Here is a 23,748-nt window from a genome sequence, read left to right on the forward strand (position 1 = left end):
TTTCAGAAAAACACAGAAGGAATTGGTGTGGGGAGTGGTAGTGTTTTTCACCTTTACATGAATAAGTAGAACCTTTGTTGAAGAAAAAGTTTAGTAGCTTTTAAACATGGCGAGCTTTCTAGTTCACAATAATTTTTATCATATTCATCCTGTAAATTAGTCCACTTTGCAATAGGAGAAACTGATGTCCACGATACATTCTCAACAAAAATCATAAAATCAGTTTTTTAGTGCTTAGGAAAGAACATGAGTAATTTTTTAGTTGGTTTCTAACTGAATTTCCTGCATGGTCTTATTCTCTACTTCTTTGATTAAAAGAATTAAAAGAAAGGGTCGAACCTATCTCTTTTAGCTATGAGTATAATTTTGTTCTAATGTTATACCACATTGTTAATTCAAGTCTAAGCTTTGTTGCTAATAATTTTGCATTTTAGACTATAATCTCAAGAATTAGACTTTCATTTCATTATTCAACTAGAAATAGCTTTAGATATAATGCTGTAATATTAAAGAATTATATAAAGCAATAGGAATGTGTGTGTACACAATGTGTGCAATTATCAATTTAAAATCTTGAATTATGCACAAGGTAATTCCTTTTTGTTAGAGTCTTGAGAGCTATACCTTTACTATTCAAATTTCAAAGTTGGGGTGTGGGTTATGTTTGTGTATTGAAGGTAGCAATGTTTCATAACAAGACTTCCCCCACTTTTATTTGGTCCAGCTTCCCTTTTATTTACATACCATGCCTAATCATATATAGTTTGAACATAAGTTTTAGAGTCAAAGGACCTCTCTAAACCCCTCTCCAAGTCTTCTTAGATTTTATGGTTTAATATGATGACAAGCTATGCATGATATGTTATTTACTATCAAACAAGAATCATAGGGATGCATATATGCTTAAGAACACATACACACACATAGTGATACACACGTACAACACATACATTCACAATTGCACATACACATATATGTAAGTGCACATTGGGAGCTTGTATTACAATAATTTTGCAAAAAACTAATAATGCCATGTTGAAGAGTAGAACCACTAATAACCTTTAATTATTCTTTTTTTTACTACTGCAACTAAAACCAGTGCTGCATGTACATTTGTAGTCTGTGCAGGTCTTGTGTGCGTTAAGATTTAGCCTAGCAGATACTCCTATGTTGAAACCCGATGGAGCAGAGGAGAGTGCTTGTGTATTAAATTTCTAACTGACAATTATAAACAAAACTATATGTGATGGAAGCCTTTATTTTTCTCCAGGACCGACTTTTAATTGTATCTTTTCATTGTTTATGAAGTGTTTAGTTCCACAAGTAACTCATAACATGCCAGGATTGTTACATAACCAGTTCTACAGACATGATGAAAATGTTGTATGCTGTGTAGGCTTTCTCTGTTATTGCCACTGAAATGGCTCTCCTGGCTTCTTTTACTCTGTTAATGTACTTGAGGAATGCCTGGAAACAGTATGCGTGTGTTATTTTAGTAGCATACCAAGCTGAACTCGGAATTAAATATGGATCTATCCTTTCTGTTCAACTGCAATGGTGCAGGGCAATTGATTGCATTTTTAGCATTTATGCCCCTAGCTTCTTCACTTGCATCATCAGAGCCACTCCCAAAATCAACCACAATGACAATAATGATGCGATTTGGGGTTTGGGTCTTGTATTTGTTGATTGTTGCACATATTCAACTTGTATATAATGATATTCAAAATGGATGTTTGTGATGTTACCTGTATATTTGGTTATATGAATAGTTCAGTCATGATGTAAATCCCTAATAACCCCTTCTTTAGTTTACTAATCCGACAAATAATGAGCTATTCATAAACAGTTTAATGATTTAGATTCGTCAAGAAAGCACCTTAACACATATAATTATGTATAACTCCTCCTATATTCAAATTTTATGAGAATTGAAAACTTTACAATCCGTAATAATAATTTAATTTAATATTTCTTTTGTAAAAATTTATTTGGAATGAGATTAAGGATTACGATCCTTTAAAATAGTAATGTTATGTTTGTTTAATTAGAGTTGGGGATAAAATCAATGAGTTATTTTTGACAAATCATTTTTTAAGTAGTAGCATCCAATGTTATGTCTCAAAATAAATATGAGATTAAATAATTCAAAAATTTATAAAAACTCTAACGGATTATTAATTAATCCTAAACTAAATCTTTCAAAAGATAAAAAAAGTATAAATATGATGGGATTATAATTTTTATAAACAAACACCAACTTAATAGATTGAGATTGTAGGTATATTTGCAATTCTTCTTTTTTTTTTTAGTAAAACATACTATTAAAAAGCCTCTAAATCAATATTACATTAGATACAATCAGGAGCAGTATTAAACCACTCCACACGAACCGACATAAAATGTGCAGCTCGAGCTCATGAGCTAAGCTATTCGCAAATTGACTAGCAAACACTATTGACACTTCCTCCAAAGACTATCACTGTAAGCTTCGACAATAGTATAAAAATTTGACCGTCCTCGATCCATTTCAAATGCGTCCACCAGTATTTTGACATCTGGTTCAAAGATGCACTTGTAGGTCTTTAACTTCTCATCCACTCAATAGCTTCTTTCAAACTCCATGATGCTTCTGCCTCTCGGGCTTAAGATGTACCATGCAACAAGTTGTTTCTGGCTCGAAGAAACTTGCCAATACTATCACGGACCACACACCCAACACCAATGCTATTCCCTCATGCACGATAAGCCGCGTCCACATTAATTTTTATCCAGTCCTGTGGTGGTTTCATCCACGTTCTGTAGTGCCTAGTACTTGTACCTCAACTTATTTCATCTTTTTGTCTAGCTCTTCTCCAATCAACTACTAAATTTAGAGTCATTGCTTTAATTCCAAACGCTGATGTATTCACCTTTTACCACACCCATTTATTCCTTCCCGACCATAAACTCCAACATAACAATCCTATCATGACAAACTGATCTCGTGCACCTGTGTTAATGGCTCGTTTAATCACCGTCATGATTGTATCATTGTTCATTACTCGAACAACATATTGCAGACCAACCGAGCTCCATACCTCTCGAACAATATTTCACTCAATTAACGTATGAACTGCATTCTCCACACACCTACATGACACTACGAACATTGGGTGTTGACATTAATTCTTTTACTTTACAAAGCCACTGCAGTTGGAAGAACATTTACACAGGTCCTCCATAAGAAATTAAGCATGTTTCCCGGTAATTACAAACCCCATACCCTTTTTCAGAACACTCGATCCACACAAACATACTCCCCTCGAATCTTCCTATAACAACTATTAACAGAAAAAACTCCCTTATCCTCTGGAGCCAAATACCAGGAATCCTCTTTGTCACGTACAGGAATAAGAATTTGCAGAATGAGATTTTTATCACGATCACTAAATAATTCTGAAACAACTTCAACATCGCATGACTTCTGATTTCCAGCTAACAAACTCTGCACTTTATTATCCTGCAGCTGCTCATAGACTTCGGTTGTAGGATAGCCATTTTCCAGGTCAGGTAGTCGTGTCACCTTCCAAACCGTAGTTGTTAAACCATAACCAATTTTCCTACGCATTCCCCGTTTCATCGTCTCCTGAGTCGGCAAAAGACTATGCCGAATATAACTTGGATTCGACCCTAATGAATCATTTAAAAAATCTGAATTTGGATAATACCGTGCTTTTACAAATTGACTAACTAGAGAGTTACATTCCACCGTCAATCTCCATGACTGCTTGGCTAACATTGCCATATTAAAATCCTTTAATTTCTTAAACCCCAACCCACCTTCTTCCTTGATCGTACAAACTTTATCCCATGATATATATTTAGTTCCGCCATTTGTTCCGCATTTTCCCCACCAGAAGGCATTCATACGATTCTCTATCTTGTCACAAATTGTGTTTGGTATAGAAAACAATTGCATCCAAAAGTTTGGAACAAATTGTGCTGCTATCTTAAGCAATATAGCTTTACCACTTCTTGAGATAATCTGATTGTTCCAGTTCTGCAATTTCTGATCGACTTTTCTCACTAGAAAATTAAAATCTTCCACTTTATTCTTCCTAAGCTGCATTAGAATGCCTAAATACCGACTTGGCGCTGTTGCTTCTCGAACACCAAGCTCATGACATACCTCATTTCTGCTAGTCTCAGTGGTGTTAGGCGAAAAAGTAACAACTGACTTGTTGTAATTAACCATCTGCCCCCAGTTACGCTCATACCGACCCAAAATTCTTTTCATTAATCCAGCCTCACCTGCATCTGCACGAAAGAAAAAATAAGTCATCGGCGAATAATAAGTGGGAAATTGTTGGGCCCCCCTTGCAACCTTACAACCATGCAACAACCCAACTTGTTCACTTCTCCTAATCATAGCACTTAACCCTCCCGCACATATTCTATAAATGTATGGTGCAATAGGATCACCTTGACGTAATCCCTTTTGAGGCCCAATTTTACCAAAATCACCATCATCATGCAAAAAACTATATAAACCGAATTCAGGAACTTCATATGATATCTATAATTCATGAAAACCAAATTTCACCATCATATTATTGATAAAATCCCATTCCAAAAGGTCATACACTTTAGAAATATCTATTTTTAAAGTCGCCCACCCATTTTTCCCCAGAGTTTTCCTTTTCATATAATGATTTATTTCAAACGCCAACATTGCATTATCTGTAAGCAGTGTTCCAGAAATCACTAGGCGTGCCAGGACGGTGAGCGTACCTTCGAGAGATTAACCGGCAAGTCGGAGATTAATCATCGCAAGGATATAAATATTATTTTTAATTTTTATAATTATATAATGATCAACATTTCAAATATTTGTTTGAAAAAAGAAATTAGAATGACATTAAAAAATATGTACACATTTGACAAGCGTTATGTACTAATTATTGAGTTTACAATATTAACTATATTTTAATTCACACTTTTATATTAATTATAATATGTTATTTTTATATTTTAAGTGAGAAAATAAATATATTAGATTACTTGTTACTTCTTACCAATACTTTATATTATAAATTGACATAATATTGTGTGAAATTATGAAATTAATGATTTAAAAATATTAAAACGTAAAATTTTTTTTTTTTTAATTATTTTCCGCCTAGACCGTCTAGGACCGATTTTTGACTGTCTAGCCCGCCTAATCCCGATTTTGACCCGATTTTTTGAAAAAATGCCTAAATCACCGCCTAGGTCCGAGTCGGGGCGTTTTACCACCGCCTAACGCCTAATCCCGATTTTGACCCGATTTTTTGAAAAAACGCCTAAATCACCGCCTAGGTCCGAGTCGGGGCGTTTTACCACCGCCTAGCGCCTAGGCCTAGGCGGCCACCTATACTGATTTTTAGAACACAGTCTATAAGTAAGCGCCCTTCTATAAAAGCACTCCGTCTATCCGATATAATTAACCCTAAGTATCTTTTTAATCTATTCGACATAAATTTAGACAAAATTCTCACTAACACGTTACAAAGTGAAATAGGTCTAAGGTCAAACATAGTTTGCGGAGTTTTAATTTTTGGAATCAGACAAATAAATGATTGGTTTATACCTTCAGGAAGCTCACCCGTTTCCATGTACTGCTGGAAAAACTGACCCACATCATCCCTAACCACGTTTGATAAGTGGATTTTATATCCACTTGGAATGCTTCATTACAAGCTTAAATTGGTATTTTGGACTCAAGTTGTTGGTATTTTGATGTGTTTTTGTGTTATTGCATTTCAAGTATCAGTTAAATGAAGAAAAGAGCTTTTAAAGGAAATATGATGAAAAATGATCAGAATTGGAAGCCAAGGCCATTGTCAAGTTGTATAGAATCTCGTTAGCTTCTCGTGGACAGTTGAATCGCCTAATTCTGACGAGTAGAACTCAAGTTATGGCCAAAACAAGATTCATCAGAAATTTTCCCAGTCAGTAGCTGAGCGCCCGCTCAGTAGAGCTGAGCGGCCGCTCAGGGCACGGCTGGTCGCTGATTTCGCTGAAAAAGCTTTTTTTGAGTGGAATTTGACGATTTTAAGGGTCCAGGTCCACTAGGGGCGTATATATACTTAAAAAAAGGGTTTTCATCATCCGGGAAGATTGTGATACCAAGGAGAAGACCTAGAAGCACATAACAACTCCGAAAAAGAAGATCTTGTTTTCAACTTGTGATTCTTTGAATTAGTTGTAACTTTGGATGCTCGTTTTCGTTCTTGTTGAACCTAGATCTCGTTTATTCGTAATTTAATTATTATTCAGTTTATTAAGACCTTGTTTTATACCATGCTTTCATTGGAACCCATTGTGATGATGAGTTCAATTATGGGCTAATCGTTATCATGGGGTTCTAGCGGATTTACTTATGGATTTTAATAGTTAATTATTTCAATATCTTGGTGTGTGGTGATTGATTGATATCCTAGTATTGGTTGTGCTTATTCGTTTTATGTACGTAGCTAACATATAAGATAGCGTGTTAATCTTTATTGAAGCGACAGTGAATATAGAGGTTTAGAACTTGCCATGCGAGCATAGGTTCATGTATGTGTATGCATGATTCGTAGGTAACTCTAACCGTTTTACGTGCCCTGTGTAATCAAGATAGATAACTTGTGCTTAAACCGTTATGTTGTCAAATTCTATAGACATATAGGGTCTCAATATAATTGATGCCTATTCAGCTTCTATCTCTTTTATGGATGTTTGGTAGAATGGTACTCGTGCAACGAAAGTTGGCGTTTATGAGTTTCGTGTTATCTGATTAGTGTCATCACCATCACATGCTAAGGTTAAGAACGAAAAGGCTATTGAATGAAGTAGTAATGAAGTTAGAATTCCATGTTTGTCATATATAGTAATTCAACCTCAATTATCTTAGTTAATGTTATTTAGTATAATCTCTTAGTTTAATAAAAACCCAATTTGTTATTTGTCTTAGCATTGAACGATAACCATACATTGTTGCATAGATGCATAAATTGAACTTAACCTAAACCAGTCTCCGTGGGAACGAATCTGATTTATATCTTATACTACTTGCGAATGTGTATACTTGCGTGTATTTTAGCGCGTGTTTTCGCCCTAACAAGTTTTTGGCGCCGCTGCCGGGGACTCGGTGTTAATTTTTAGTTTATGTGCTTGTCATCAGTGGTCGTTAAAGTTCACTGACTCAGATTCTTTTACTTTCACGGTTTATTTGTTTGTGTTTCAGGTACTCATTACAATGGGAGATCCAACAGCACAATCGAGAGCCTTGATGGATTTTTCTCAACCCAAGATCAATGACATTCAATCTAGCATTGTCAGACCAGCTATCACAGCTAATACCTTTGAGATCAAGCCTGGCATAATTAATGGGTGCAGAATTCAGTCCAGTTTGGGGGTTCTCCAATGGATGATCCCAATACACACATTAGGGATTTCATAGAGATCTGCGACACCTTCAAGTTCAACGGTGTTTCTGAAGATGCTGTGAAGTTGAGACTATTCCCATTCTCTCTGAGGGACAAGGCTAAGAGCTGGTTACACTCTCTACCTGCTGGTTCGATTACTACTTGGGAGGATCTTGCTCAGAAATTCCTTACTAAATTCTTCCCTATGGCGAAGACAGCTGCAATGAGGAATGCTATTACTCAATTTGTGCAGCAAACGGGAGAATCGCTATATGAAGCTTGGGAGCGCTACAAGGAGATGCTTAGGAAGTGTCCTGATCATGGAATTCCTGATCGGATGATCATCACTTATTTTTATAATGGGTTGGGAGCACAGTCCAGACCCATGCTTGATGTAGCATCAGGCGGAGCATTATGGGCAAAGAGCTATAAGGAAGCTTATGATCTAATTGAACTGATGGCTGCTAATGAATATCAGTATCCAACCCAGAGATGTCCACAGGGAAAGGTAGCAGGAGTTCTTGAGGTGGATACAGCTACGACTATCACTGCTCAACTAAAGGCGTTATCTATGAAGATCGATTCTCTGGCTAACTATGGTGTTAAACAGATAACCAGTGTTTGTGAGCTGTGTGCAGGTCCACATGCGATAGAGCAATGCGCTATATCTAGTGACTCAGCTCAGTTTGTGAGCAACTTTTAGAGATCGCAGCAACCAGTTCCTGCCACTTATTATCCTGACAACTGGAATCATCCTAACTTCAGCTGGAGCAACAATTAGAATGCGATGCAACAGCTGTCCCAGCAGTTTGGAAATAAGCTATTCAACCCTCCTGGTTTTCAGTAATAAATTGCACCAAAACAACAACTCCAACTTCAACAACAAACTCATGATGCAGGTCTATCTTCGAATGACAAATCTGAATTGGAGGAGTTGAGGCTTATGTGTAAAAACCAGGCTCTTATATGCCAAAGCTAGGCTGTTTCTATCAAGACTCTGGAGAACCAAATAGGGCAAATTGCTAATGCCCTATTGAATCGACCACCAGGAATGCTTCCTAGTGATACAGAAGCCAATCCGGGAAAGAGGGAAGTTGAAGAACATGTGAACGCCATCACCTTAAGGTCTGGAAAGGTCGCAAGCTCCCAAATTCAGCAAGACGAAGAGCCTGAAAAATCTCAAGTTTCAGAAAATGCAGTTGTGGCTGAAGAAGGTGTGCAGAAGTAAGCAGAGGTGGAACCAAGGAAGACTACTGTGGAACACACTCCTCCTGAGGGTAATACAGGGGAGAAATAGATCTATCCTCCACCTCCTTTTCCTAAGAGGCTGCAGAAGAAAAAGCCGACCAGGAGCTGAGCGCCCGCTCAGGAGAGCTGAGCAGCCGCTCAGGGCGCGGTTGGGCGCTGATTTCGCTGAAAAGCCTTTTTTGAGTGGAATTTGACGATTTTAAGGGTCCAGGTCCACTAGGGGCGTATATATACTTAAAAAAAGGGTTTTCATCATCCGGGAAGATTGGAATACCAAGGAGAAGGCCTAGAAGCACATAACAACTCCGAAAAAGAAGATCTTATTTTCAACTTGTGATTCTTTGAATTAGTTGTAACTTTGGATGCTCGTTTTCATTCTTGTTGAACCTATATCTTATTTATTCGTACTTTAATTATTATTCAGTTTATTAAGACCTTGTTTTATACCATGCTTTCATTGGAACCCATGGTAATGATGAGTTCAATTATGGGCTAATCGTTATCATGGGGTTCTAGCGGATTTACTTATGGATTTTAATAGTTAATTGTTTCGATATCTTGGTGTATGGTGATTGATTGATATCCTAGTATTGGTTGTGCTTATTCGTCTTATGTACGTAGCTAACATATAAGATAGCGTGTTAATCTTTATTGAAGCGACATTGAATATAGAGGTTTAGAACTTGCCATGCTAGCATAGGTTCATGTATGTGTATGCATGATTCGTAGGTAACTCTAACCGTTTTACGTGCTCTGTATAATCAAGATAGATAAGTTGTGCTTAAACCGTTATGTTATCAAATTCTATAGACATATAGGGTCTCAATATAATTGGTGCCTATTCAGCTTCTATCTCTTTTGTGGATGTCTGGTAGAATGGTACTTGTGCAACAAAAGTTGGCGTTTATGAGTTTCGTGTTATCTGATTAGTGTCATCACCATCACATGCTAAGGTTAAGAACGAAAAGGCTATTGAACGAAGTAGTAATGAAGTTAGAATCCCATGTTTGTCATATATAGTAATTCAACCTCAATTCTCTTAGTTAATGTTATTTAGTATAATCTCTTAGTTTAATAAAAACCCAATTTGTTATTTGTCTTAGCATTGAGCGATAACCAGACATTGTTGCATAGGTGCATAAATTGAACTTAACCTAAACCAGTCTCTGTGGGAATGAATCTGATTTATATCTTATACTACTTGCGAACGCGTATACTTGCGTGTATTTTAGCGCGTGTTTTCGCCCTAACAACGTTCCAAAAAGATTATAAAACACAGGATTGAGTCCATCAGGACCTGGTGATTTGTCCGGATGTATATAAAAAACTGCAGCTTTTACTTCCTCCAATGTAACCTTAGCTATTAAACTCTCAATTTCCATCTTCGACACTTGCTTTAAATTCTCTCTATCCGATAATTTTCCCTGCCTGTTCTCTTTTGTGAAAAGATTAAAAAAATAATCCTCCATGGCCTCCTGAATCTCCGATTTCATTTCTTTCTAAATACCATTCACATTCTTGATTCTTTGCAGCTGATTTGATTTTCTCCTCCCAGAAACAAACTTATGAAAAAAATCGCGTATTACTATCACCTTTCCCGCATCCAGAAATTCTTTGCCCGTTGCTTCCAATATACTTTTTGTTTGTCTAATAAATTCATGTAATTCCATCTAATTTTATTATACATATTCATACAACACGTATCTCGTCTTGACCGCAACTTTCATAATTTCTCATGAAAAACTTTACCCTACCACTTGTACTCAGAAGCTATACCACCTCCCCACTCCTGCAAACACATACTACATACCTTCACCTTATCAACAATTCCCAACCCTTCCGCTTGCCTCCAACTATTACGAATAACCCTTTCACAATCTCTCTATCTAAGCCAAGAATTCTCAAATTTAAATCTACGCTCCTTGTGTCTATAAACCTGTTTTTTCAGATACAAGTTGAAAGAGATATGCCCTAAGTCCAATCATGTATGAGGATTTAGGATTAATTTTTATGTAATCTATTTTGATTTCATTGATATTAATAAAAGACTTGTTTTGTTTTTATTGCGGGTTCTATCTATTTTAAGTGTTTAAATAAGATATACCACAATTTAGAGTAAAGCTTTTTATGGATTGTGATGAGATCATAATAATGAGAGCTAAAAGATGATAACTCTAAATTTAAATAGTTCCTGGTCGTAGGATAACTAACTGGTAATTAATAATCCGCAAAAATCGGTACATACTATGCTTGCTTCATTATGAAGGATGTCTATTCTCATAGACATTTGTGTGGTGACACTATAGCTAGTATGTAGGTGCTTATTATAGAATAAGTTCACTGAACATGAATCACACAACTGAACAACTGATGAAGTTCACTCACGTGTCAGCAGTTGTTCACATAGTGATAGTTGTACAAGTATCCTTAGACTTGAGGTCATCATAGTCATCTTGTGTACACTGAACTATGCTTTGGTTTAGTTCTTAGTCTCCAGGGACAATTATAAGGGCTCTACTGGGTATACGAATTTGTACACGAAGATAGTGTATGATCAATAAAGGATCTACCCTTTCCAGTGAAGGAAGAGAATGTTCAATGCTGATCTACTTATGCTAGTTCAGGAATCTCTGGCCAGAGTGAATGAAATTAGAAAGGAGTTTCTAATTTACATTAAATAGAACTAAGCATAGTGAATGGGAAAGCAAGTGATTAAATAAGATAGGCTTGACACAAGTTCCATGCCTTGTATTTAATCGTGACATTGCAGGGTAGAAGGAATTGATTGTACGATAACTACTCACTGAATAGGTTCTTGGTATTCTAAGCAGTGAATTCGTATTATCCGGATAGTCGCGATATGCTGAGAAGTATCTCTCACGATGTAGAATAAATATGATTAATTAATTAATCATATTTAATGAATTAGAGAATTTATATAAATAATGATAAAATAGTTTTATTATTATTTATTTCTACTACCGGCTTAATATTGAACCTACAGGGTCACACCATAAAAGAAAATGATTTAATGGTGGAGTAATTAATTAATAATGGCTGATAATTATTTATTTATGAAATAAATAATTAATTGGAAAATTTAATAATTGATTAATGAGATTTAATTGATTATAAATTAATTAAGAAAAAGTTCTTAATATTATTAATTAAGAATTTAATTTTTGGAAATTAAATCAAGTGAGAGAATTATTTCTAAAGTGTTTAGAAAAAGGATTAATAATTAAAAGGTGTTTTAATTATTAGTGAGAATAATAAAGGGTTAATAATAATAATATTTTATGGGAAAATTTTCAGCTGAAAATTTTGCCTATAAATATACTATTATAAACCCTATTTTTGCCTCAACCTAAAAATTTACCTAACCCTAATTCTCTCCACCTCCTCCTCCTTCATTATATCAATTTCTTGGTGGATACCGGTGGAGTGCTTTACACTTGAGGAGCAGCTGCTAGGGATTTCCGTTCATCGTTCTTGGATCGCTATTAAAGACCTCCATCTTTTCATTAACGTAAAGCTTCTTAAGGTAAACATACTGAACTACAAATTCAATATTATTTTTCCCATGGATCCTGCGGAGGGTTTCGGTTTTTTAAGATTTAAATTTACGTTTTCGTTGCGTTTATGTGCTTAAAACCCTTCAATGGCATCAGAGCTACTTGCGAAAAGTTTTTAATTCGTTTATGTGTTTAACTGTTTTCGATATATGAGCATGTACGTGATTCGCCATGATTTGATGTTAAAATAATATGCTTATATATGTATGGTTTTGAATATATGATATTCATGTGAGTTGTATAATCATAAGATGATTATGTAATCTATATATATACTGATATATACATGATTTATGTTTGTTCTAATTATGAGAATCATATTAGATATGGATTCTGAACTGGCTGCTGCAGATTTGCTGAAATCTGGGTATGGTGTCCGATTTACGCAAACGAATACCCTATTCCATAGGTAAACGAGCGTCTGAACAAAATTGATAGATAAAGCTATCAACGACTCGTCGTTTACTGCCCGTAAACAGTGATTCTTATTTTTCTAATTTGATTCTGATTTTTCTGATTTGATTTTGATTTTTCTGATTTTTGTCATATTTTTTTTATGATTAGATCATGGATAATATGATATGTTAAGATCAGATTATGTGTTTTAACATGCTTTTATATGTTGTATGAGCATGGTGGATGGTTATGGCCTTTCGATTTTAGTGTAATGGTTTTGGTTTTGGTTTTAAATACGACTTGCATGTCGTCAATCTTTGTAATCATAAATCTCGAATATAACTCGAGTTATTCTTGTAAGTTCATTAGATTAGTTTTACTTTCAATCATGTAATGTAATTGAAGACTCAAGAAGGCTATCCATTGGAGGTGATACAAAGAAGAAGACGAGGCATACAAGAAGTCTAAACAAAGAAGAAGACTTATGTAATAAGTAGTTGTATTTATTTCCATAACCATATTAGATTGACCCTGATCTTTATCATGAGCTTGATAAAGATCACATAGGATGGGGCCATAACTAAACACATTTACTTTATTGCACTTTACATTTACTTTTTTATTTAATTATATATATGAGATATATGCCTATGTTTACAATTCGATGATAGATTTAGGTGAACTTAAATCAATATAAGGTGTGCTCTAGAAAATCCAGAATAGGAATCGTTTCTTGCCTTAACAATAATATTATGAATACAATCATGAGATTCTTGTGTTTATGAAACACGTAATTAAATATGAATTTTCAATATTGAGAGAAAGGATGATTCTGTCAAAAGCAGACTTCTATATGTAAGAAAGGGGTATTAAGTGACACGCCTTTTGACAATTCTCCCCTCGATCTGGGAATCATCTGATTATCGATTATTGATTTGAAATATTTAATTTAAAAGGAAGAATCTCTTTATAATATGATTATGATTGTAACATAATATAATCCCTCTAAAATTAAATAATATCAAGTAGTAATTGGCCAATGACACAACGGGCTTGTGTCGGTCATAGCCTTCCAACATGGTAGAAAGTGGTTCTTATTTTTAAATCATTGTCATTTCGTGCTACAGCGGAGGGCTTGATTTCGAAATAAGAAATACTTGTCTATTACATAGAGATGTGTACATTGAATTAGAATCTAAAGGTCGTTACGTGCTACAGCCGTGGGCCGTTGGAGACTGATTCAATTGTACGAAATGTTGGGTTAGACTTGACTTGAAATATTGAGTTTGTCGTGCTACAGCTGTAATAACCCCAATTTTTGAGAAATTTTGAAACCCTTATGAATAGTGTTTTTGCTGAACGAGAAAACTTTTCATGCCACGCTATGTAGGGTTTCTGTTATTGATCTTATGGGATATTATTAGTACTCTATGTGGTATATAAGTGTATGTAAAGATCGTCAGAATCCAATTCCGAACACTTTGATTTTTCCCGGAAATCCACAAGATACGGAGAGAATTGAGTATAAGGTAACAGGATAAAAAGGATTTAAATTAAAGGATTATAGGAGAGGATCATAAAAGGAATATAATATATTGAGAAAGGTTAAGGGAACCTAAGTAATAAGATCCCGGGTATGATCCCTCAAACGATAAACGAGAACGAAAGATAAGCGAACCGTAAAACAAATAAGTGACCAAGAGACAAGCTTGTACAAGAAGCCAGGGATTGTGACATCATCAAACCACAAGGTGTGGACAAGTGGGAGCATTATGACATGTGCAAGGTGACACAAGCATGACATGGGAAGGAAGGAGGTGTGGTGGCTTTTTAACCACACAAATTCAAGGGCAACAAGGTAATTAACTAAATCAAACACAAAAACAAGCCAACCAAGCCAAGCAAAATCATTTTCATCAAAATCAAAAAGAAACCAAGGCATGGTTCATCATGCTCTCGGCTTTTTACTATTGCAAATGGGCAAGAATTCAAAAACTCAAGATCCAAGCCTCCTAAATTGGTGAGTTAATTCCCTAATCATCTTCATGCTTAGTTAGGGCTATATCATGAGTTTAAGCCATCAATTCCTTCTCCATCTTCTTCATTTAATCAAAGAAGAAGACTATGAATAGTGTTTTCAAGTTTTTAACTTGAAGTTTTTCTTGTTTTTCTTGAAGATCCAAGCATTCTTAAGACTTCTCAAAGCTTCTTAAGGCTTCCTAGCTCCTCCCACCACTCAAAGGAAGGTATACCATCTCCAAACCCTAGATTCCTATATATTATAAGATGATTTTGATTAGTAGGGTGCTATTGTAGCTTGTTGTTGTGATTTAGAGTTTGGGATTTGAAATGGTAGTGAAATGGAATGGTGAATGTTGTGGTTTTGATTAAAAGGACTTAAGTATGATTAAAGTTAAGCTTAGGCATAAGTATGAATGATTAAATTGAATTGGTTGGGGTTGTTATGATGTGATAAGGATGGATGTTGGTTGTATGTTGGATTTGAGGTTGATTTGGAATGAGTTTGAATGGTTTAAAATATTGGAAATCGCGTAAACATAGCCGTCGTAACGTCCGATTTTCTTTGGACTGTTTTTGTGCATAACATTAGGAACCGAGAACTCCCTGCTAGATTATGACCATTTCTATGCTTAGATAGTTCATGTTACGAGCTTCGTTTTGATATGTAGTTCGTTCGATTCCGATGCACGGTTTAGGAGAAACGACCGTTTCAAGTAACGGCGTTTCGCGAACGAAACTTTTCCCCTCGCCTTACTTTGAAACATAGGTTAAAGACCAAAAAGGGTTAATTAATGTATGAAACATTTATGGTAAGTGTGCTAGGCAGTTAGTAAGACACTCGCGATGGAATCGCCTTAAAACTCGTAAAGGTTAAATTATTAAAAATGGTGGAGCCGAGGGTACCCGAGTGACTTAAGCGAATCAGTGAGCGCAAAACAAGCGTTAGAGTCTAAGTTAATTAAAGTGTAGATTTACAAGTGACTTTGGTTTAATTCCAACTTACTTGTTGTTTATAGGTTACCAGACTCGTCCCGAGCCATTCGTAACCCCAGTCGCTCAGGCAAGTTTTCTACCCGATATACTGTTGTTGTGATGTAAATATATGTATATGCATTATCTTGTGATAGTGCATGATTGTTATTAGCAAATTTTGCGATATATTGGAGCATGCTGATATGGTATATATGCATGTCTGTTTCATAATCTGGTTATCTATCTGTTGATTTCAATGCTTATAGTTGCATAATACCTATGCTAGAAATAAGCAAGTAGTTGCGTATGCCCTTAGTATAGGGGATAAAAGGTGAACATATTTCTAAACCGGGAGTCGATGTTCCCGAGTATATTATATATATATATATTTATATATTTATATATATATGGATATAGTTTTTAAAACTATGGATCGAATAGGGTTTATTCGATACCTTTATTTTACTTAATTGAATATTAATTTGAGTATTCATTCGAGGGCTTAAGACTCAGTTTATTTTATTATTTGAATATTATTTGAATATTCATTCGAGGGCTTATGACTCAGTTTATTTTATTATTTGAATATTATTTGAATATTCATTTGAGGGCTTATGACTCAGTTTATATTATTATTGAATATTACTTGGATATTCATTTGAGGATGTATGACTCCTTTATTTTATGAATATTATTTATAGTATTCATTCGAGGTATTATGACTCCGCTTATTACTTAATAATATTCTTTATTGTATTAAAGAATAAGGTGTCGATAATCAAACTTATTTTTGATTATTCAAATAAAGATATTACTTTCGTATAAGTATATCTTTGATTATTTGTTATTCATTCAAGTATAAGTTTTCCAACTTCTACCTCAATTATTCTTATGGGAATATTATTTAAATAATAATATTCAGATATTTCTTTCATATCGGGACTGATTTAGTTTAATAAATCAGTATTACTCCAAACATTCTTAAAAATGTTTTCGAGTCTTCAAAATGATTTTTAAAAGTTAGAGCGGATCCCAAAACTTATTTTTATATTTAAGATCTTCCTTTCAAAGGGGATTTAAATATTCGCTCAAAACCTGGGGAATCCGGCTCAATGGTGTATTTTATATTCGCAACGAGGTTGCTGTTTTGGTAAATGAATTGATTACTTACCCAACGTTCGGGAAGTAAGTCCATCTATTGAGTCGGCATAAGCAACATGGGCTCAGTGGGCGTCCATGATAGTGTAAGTGGCTCAGTGGGAGTCCATCAAATGCATAAGTGGCTGAGTGGCAGTCCAGCATAAGGTCCTATTGCGACCAAGGGTGATGACCAGTGGGGAATTCGTCCATCTACTAGTAGAAAAGGTTACTTATGGGTATCTTTGCCTGATCAGCAAGATATCTGGTTTATGCCAAATTCCTTTCCTTCCAAATTCATTGGATATTGCAACTCTGTTCATACTTTACATGACAGAGGTTTTCAGTAAATGTATGGGAGATATATATGAATATATTTATATATCGGGACTTAATGAAGTATCTCGTAACTTCATTATTTATAATGATATTCAAAGATTGAATCTATTCAAATCTTGTCTTGTAGTCTCATCTATGTGATGAACCTTTGAAACTGATTATAACTTGAACGGGGGTAGTTCAAGTAGTATTTGGGAAAGATATAAGTATATTGGAGTACCTTATAACTTCATCTTTTAAACTTATATCTAGTAAATGATTATCTTATGCATGACAAAGATTTTCAGAAAAACGTTGAGACAAGGTTAGATATATGAGATCACCTTGCAACGATATTTTTATACAGTTATACACTGGAACTCTGTGTATATTATGCATGGAAGAGGACTTCCCATATTTTGAAAAGTATATATGTATATATATATACTGAATATTTTGCGACTTCATCGCATTAAGATATCAACTTGGTTCATTTCTTTTGACCAAGACTTTCATGAGTGCTATGAGAAGGCTCATATATTGTTAATCTTTATACATATTATTTTGGTGGGCTTGCTGCTCACCCTTGCTTTCTTCTTTCATCACACAACAACAGTTAGGAAAGATGTCCAGACTCCAGCAGACCCAGCGCAAGTGCGTGGGAAGCGTCCCGCGTCTTCCCGATGATGTTGTGGCTGCTATAGCTGTAGAGGTAGATCCATTGGTAGATCAGGCTTTCTATTTTGAGAATCAAATTATGTATAATTATAACTTGTGGCAGATAATGGCAATTAACCGTAAATTTATCAAGTAATCATTTTGGGTTGTAATAACTTTTAAATTGTGGATTCAAAGACTGGTACTTATTTAAATTTCATCTCTGAGACTATAACGGGTTGTGGTGTGTGTTAGTGTGGGGTCACAGCATAAGGTTATTATTATTAATTAAGTGAAGTGATATTGTGGAAAGAAAGACCGTGACGACCCGGATCCCCGACCCCGAATCTGGGGGTGTTACAGAAATGGTATCAGAGCTAAGCGTTATAAACCTCAGAGATGATGTGACGTTAAGATAATAAGTTCACTAAGATAATAAGAACTCTTACCAAGTTCATAGTCGGACTACCTAACGTAGTACTGACAGTTAAAACCCTTATGTGAACCCTTATAAATATCGTGATAGAAGCGTAGTTCGTTATCGTATATGGTAGCGGGACTCCGAACCCTGAGGTTGAGGAGCAACAACGCGATGATGTTTTATTACTTATTGGAGATCAGATTATGGATCCGATAGAGCGTCCTAACGCGGGACCGGATGATGTTCATATTGAGGATGTAGCGATTGAGGATGTTGTCCTAGAAGAGATTGTTGCTGAGAAGAATCCCGTGGAGGATCCTGACAAGAATGAATAAAGGACCACTGAGGAATTGATGACTATGGTTAGGGCGACTACCAGAGGTAGGATTGGCCGGTTACTACCAGAGGTTCGTTCAAGTTCCTAAAGTTAGTAGCCCCTTTAACGCGGCTTACTCGTAAGACTGAGAAGTTCGAATGGACAGAGAAATACGAGAACAACTTTCAAGAACTGAAGCAGAGGTTGGTGATGGCCCCTATGCTGGCATTGCCGGATGGAAAATGAGATTTTGTGAAGTGTAGTGACGCTTCGCACAAGGGCTTAGGGTGCGTGCTTATGCAGCACGGTAAGGTAATTGCGTACATGTCAAGACAATTAAGGTAATATGAAATTCGATATCCCCGCCCATGAGCTTAGGCTCGTGGCAATAGTTTTACCCTAAAGATTGGAGGCACTACTTGTATGGAGAGAAGTGCGAGAATTACCTAAGCCATAAGTGCTCTAGTACATTTTCACGTAGAAAGAGCTCAACATATGCCAGAGGAGGCAGTTAGAGCTAATCAAGAATAATGATTGGGAGATTCTTTATCATTCGGGGAAAGCCAATGTGGTGGCTGATGCCCTTAGTAAAAAGGAGAGACTCAAGATGATAATGTCTTTGGGAGAGTTTATAAGAGATTTTGGAAATAGTAGTGAAGGTAACCGGAGCCGGTACCGAAAAGCTGTTTGAGATTGCAATAGAGACCGAATTATTGGAAAAGAGCATACGGTGCCAGAGAAAGATGATAAGGGAATAATGAGGTATTCCTATAGAATTTGGGTTCCGAAAGTTCAAGAGCATAAGGATGAGAATTTAGATGAGAGCCATAGTTGAGGAATAAGATTTAGAGCAAACCCTGAACGTGATAGTCAGGGAGGTCGCCATCAAGATAGAAGGAACCCATGACATAATGGAGTGGAAAATGAGGATTTTAAATTAAAAGATGACCCCAATTATGGGGAGTAGGATGAAACATTTCATACTAAGGAAACAGAAAATCGAGTAAGGAAAGGAGACCCGAGACGGTACTCCTATACGGCAATTCATGGACCTGTCTAGACAGAACTTAGACTATTATCCCCAACCACCACCTTGAGGAAACAATGCGATAGGAAATTCTTTCAGGACCTTTAAGTCTCTAAGCTCTCAGAGTTCCAAGGAACAGGTTGACCTAGTCGAGGCAAGAGCCTGGCTAAAGGAAATAGAGGAATCATTTGAGATTCTGAATGATTGACGAACCACAAAAGACTGTTTTTGTCACTTACCCTCCTAAGAGAGAGACCACCCGCTGGTGAAAGACCAAGAAAGGCACGGAGCCAGAGGTTAGAATAAACTGATTTAAGTTCAGTCAATTGTTTTCGGGAAAGTAATTCCCAAAGATAAGGAGATAGTGTAAAAGCTTTGGAGCTAGAACAAAAGTGGATGAGTATGATGAATTATGAATCTAAGTTGTAAAAGTTATCAAGATTCATTCTGAGGACACGAATCCAGAATGACGGGATGTTTGGAATCAATACTTATGTTGTGTTAGTTCATGAAATAATGATAAGAGAAAGGAAAATAAAAAGAAACTGAAGTGGAAAGGAATATAAAGGCAATAGAGTTTGAGGTATGATAAGGGAGTTGGGTATGAGGAAACCCTAAAGACTCGTAGTAATAGACATAGAAAAGTATGTAATTGTCAGGATGAGGGTGATTCACCATGAGTTAAAGTTGATGGTTGAAGGCATACGAGTTATGTACATTTTATCCCCTTTAAGTTGGGAGGATTCAAGGAAACCTTTAGATAGTTCGAAGGATAAATAATAAGACGCGGATAAACTAAGGAGATAAGAAAGTAAGAAAGTAGGAAAATTTGGATGAAGGAAGTGACCTTCAATAATGTGAAATGTAAGACCGGTGGCTCGATACTCAGAAAGGGAGACGCCAGGTATGAGAGGTATCCCAACATTGAGGTGACTGTTGAGATAAACAACAAAAGTAAATAAGGAATTATTAAGAAGAAGTTCACGTTGAACATGACCAATATCTTCCAGAACATCCATGTTATCATTACCAAATCAGGAAAGAAAAGCGGATGACCATTGTTATCTTTTGGAGGCCATATGGATTGACCTCAATTTGAATAAGGATGCTATTATGAAGTTAGGTATAGACTATCGAGGTGGGAATGATGAAGAAGATAATCTATCAAGGATATATGACTTGGTTTATCCATGGATGGATGCATGTACCTTTTCAAAGGTGGAATTAAGGATAGAACATCGGTAACTTAAAATGAATCCTAGGGGAATGCATAAAGGTTGGCATTTCACCCTTAATAGGGATAATATGAAATTTGACAGTATGAATTGGAAAGGATTAAGGTAATAACAACCTTTAAAGAATCAGTGGAGAATTTTTTTTCAAAAGTATATAGACAATGATTCTAGTATTAGTATATGGTATTTTGATATGCCCTGTATCTAGGGAATACAGGAGGAACGATTCAAGGATAACCTTAGAGGTTTTACAAGGAGAAAGGTAATATTCAAAATTCTCAAGAATAGAAATGTGGATAAAGGAAATATGATGTAATTATAGTGTTGCCAAGTGGGGCACGTGTTAAACCACGAGAAAGTATGGATCGAACCAGTAATGGTCGAAATTATTCAGGGCAATTAGGACTTAAGATAAAAGATGTTCTAATTATGATTGAGAGTCAGTCATGACAGTGATTAACCTCTAAAGACTGAGGCAATAACTTATGGAAAAATGGTGATTTTTTTTTACTTATCAGATTTTAAGGAAAACATCTTCACTCAAGCAGTGATCGGAAATAGGGTAGAAAATTTGTGAAAGTGGTTAAAATGAAATTGACTGTAAGGAAATTTTACTATCAGGAAAGGCCAAAGAGGTGGCCGACACTTTAAAGGTAAGAGGATAATTATAGGCGCTTGTGCCAAAATAATACAGTGAGGATGGTTAAAACTGTGAAGGTTGTATTATGGTTTGGAAGATTGACATTCCTTCTGATGACTGTTCAATACCCAACCGTAATAGTAGTTGGTAAAGGTTTAATTCGTGTAATCGCCATGAGCGGGCTATCTATCTTAGGAGGTCCTATCTTGAGATAAGCCAGGACCATGTTTCAAAAAGGACTAGACGAACCTTTGAGTTAAGTCTTCTATTTAAGGCATATGATTAAGAATGGTATTAACCTACTATCGTTGCTTTGATTGAAACTCTTCTGCAATTTTATCTACTTCATGTCATGAAAGTACGTCAGAGTTTGGAGTGTTCTTCATGAATTGTGATCGGTGGTTATGTTAACTCCTTAGGAGAATTAGATACGAGATGTATGGACTTCGTATGGTTAGCTATTAAGACTTCATGGAAAGTGAATGACTACAATAGGTCAGTGGTGGACCATAGTAAGGCAGCAATGATTCTGCGAGTAATGAGCTGATTACAACCGTGAGAGTTGTATTGGAATGGGTGTTGAGATTGAGTACCACTAATCGGGTCGTGGTAGTGTATAAGTTATCATTGATAGACTAATTAAGTAGAGTATCTACCTAGTGAATAATTATTCTTTCTTATCAATAGAGAGTCGTATTATTATACGAGAAAGGTTGCGGTGCAAGCATAGAATTCTAGTAACGATGATGTATAGAATGAGATCCTAGATTCGATTTTCGATGTCGAGGGAGTTTCAAAGGTGATTATGTATAAGCTCGAGGAAGAGTGTGGGTCCATAGAATGATGGACGGGATAGCGAAAATATTTAGGCATGGGATATACGAGGCTATAATGCTTGATGCTGATATAAATACATATATGTTTTGTTCTCCTATGACAAACCTCTATAGTTCAGAGGTAGGTTCCAAGCCAGATATTTTGTGGCAGTATATTTTTTTCATATATACAATTCTCTTCAATTCGTTCTTTTCTCTTCTTTTCATTTCATGTAAGCTGAGAAGAACAACCCTTCCAGAAGGGGAGGTATTGCCGAATGACTATCTATCTTTGTGATAGAAGCCTAGTAGGATACCACATGTTGTTTAATTGCTTGTCAAGTACTAAAGGCTGGCCACCTTCTGTACTAACTATGCGATATAACAAGTGTTCATGATCATAGTGATCTCTCAACAAATTCCTTTACTTCTATATGATTAATCAAACTTTGGAAAATAGAAATAACTGAAAAAGGAGTAATAAAGTGGTGGTAGTATGCGGAATGGAAACACATTCGTGATACTAAGGTTGACGTGGTTATTAAAAGGTTATAGAACGCTAACGAGCAAAAGTATAACCAGTATAATATTAGAAACGGAAGGTAGTAGCGACTACGAACTGGAAAAGAATGGGTAGTGAGAAGCAAAAGCTATAATGCTAGAAGCTATAATGAGAGTCTGTGCAATAGACTTGAAAGAATTTGGAATGATCACTTAATTCGGATTGAGTTATCTTACGACAATAGATCATATGTCATTATCGAGATGTCGCCTTATGAGGTCCTTGAGGGAAGATAATGTCGATCTCCCTTATGTTAGGATGAAGTTGTAGAGCGCAAGATGCTCGGACCCGCAGTAGTCCAAAGGACCAAGGATATGATAGATCTAATCAGTGGGCGGCTGGTAGTAGCCCAAGATGGACATGATAAGTATGTTGATTTGACACGAAAGGATAAAGAGTATTAAATAGGGGACCTAGTAATGTTATAGGTATCCCTTGGAAAGGATTGATGAGGTTCGGAAAGAAAGGAAAGCTAAGTCTACAATTTGTTGGACCCTTGGATATATTAAGACGTATGGGAAGTTAGCATATGAGCTAGCCCTAACCCAGAAGATGTAGCGAGTCATAACGCGTTTCACGTATCAATGTTAAGGAAGTGTAATTCAGATGCCAGATAAATAGAGGCATATGAGCGCATAGATATGCAACCCGACGTAACCTATATGGAGCAACCAGGAAGGGTTATAGAGTGAAAAGGAACAAGTGCTTAGGAGAAGGATTATCAAACTAGGCAGAGTTTGGTGGTAGAACCACATTGTGGAAAATTGACTCGAGAGTTAGAAAGTGTAATGCTAAGAAAGTATCCCCATTTGTTTTCTATCTGATTCCGGGACGGAATCCTTTTAAGGAGGGGAGACTGTAATAACCCCAATTTTTGAGAAATTTTGAAACCCTTATGAATAGTGTTTTTGCTGAACGAGAAAACTTTTCATGCCACGCTATGTAGGGGTTCTGTTATTGATCTTATGGGATAT

General features: G+C 35.9%; 1 protein-coding gene and 1 non-coding gene across 2 annotated transcripts in view; both read right to left on the reverse strand.

Moving 5' to 3' along the window:
• Window positions 1–3,271: 3,271 nt before the first annotated feature.
• The window catches only part of LOC141686334 (uncharacterized), a 30,805-nt gene continuing 10,328 nt past the window's right edge, over window positions 3,272–23,748 (reverse strand). The window contains exon 2 of the mRNA XM_074491375.1: window positions 3,272–4,558. Within this exon, the coding sequence (XP_074347476.1) occupies window positions 3,272–4,558 (1,287 nt within the window). The remainder of the gene's footprint in view (window positions 4,559–23,748) is intronic.
• On the reverse strand, window positions 7,654–7,760 carry LOC141687624 (small nucleolar RNA R71). The gene has a single exon (XR_012561114.1). It is a non-coding gene; the product is annotated as a small nucleolar RNA R71 (small nucleolar RNA).

This window comes from Apium graveolens, chromosome 9, assembly GCF_009905375.1.
Source record: "Apium graveolens cultivar Ventura chromosome 9, ASM990537v1, whole genome shotgun sequence".
In the NCBI taxonomy this organism is placed as follows: domain Eukaryota; kingdom Viridiplantae; phylum Streptophyta; class Magnoliopsida; order Apiales; family Apiaceae; genus Apium; species Apium graveolens.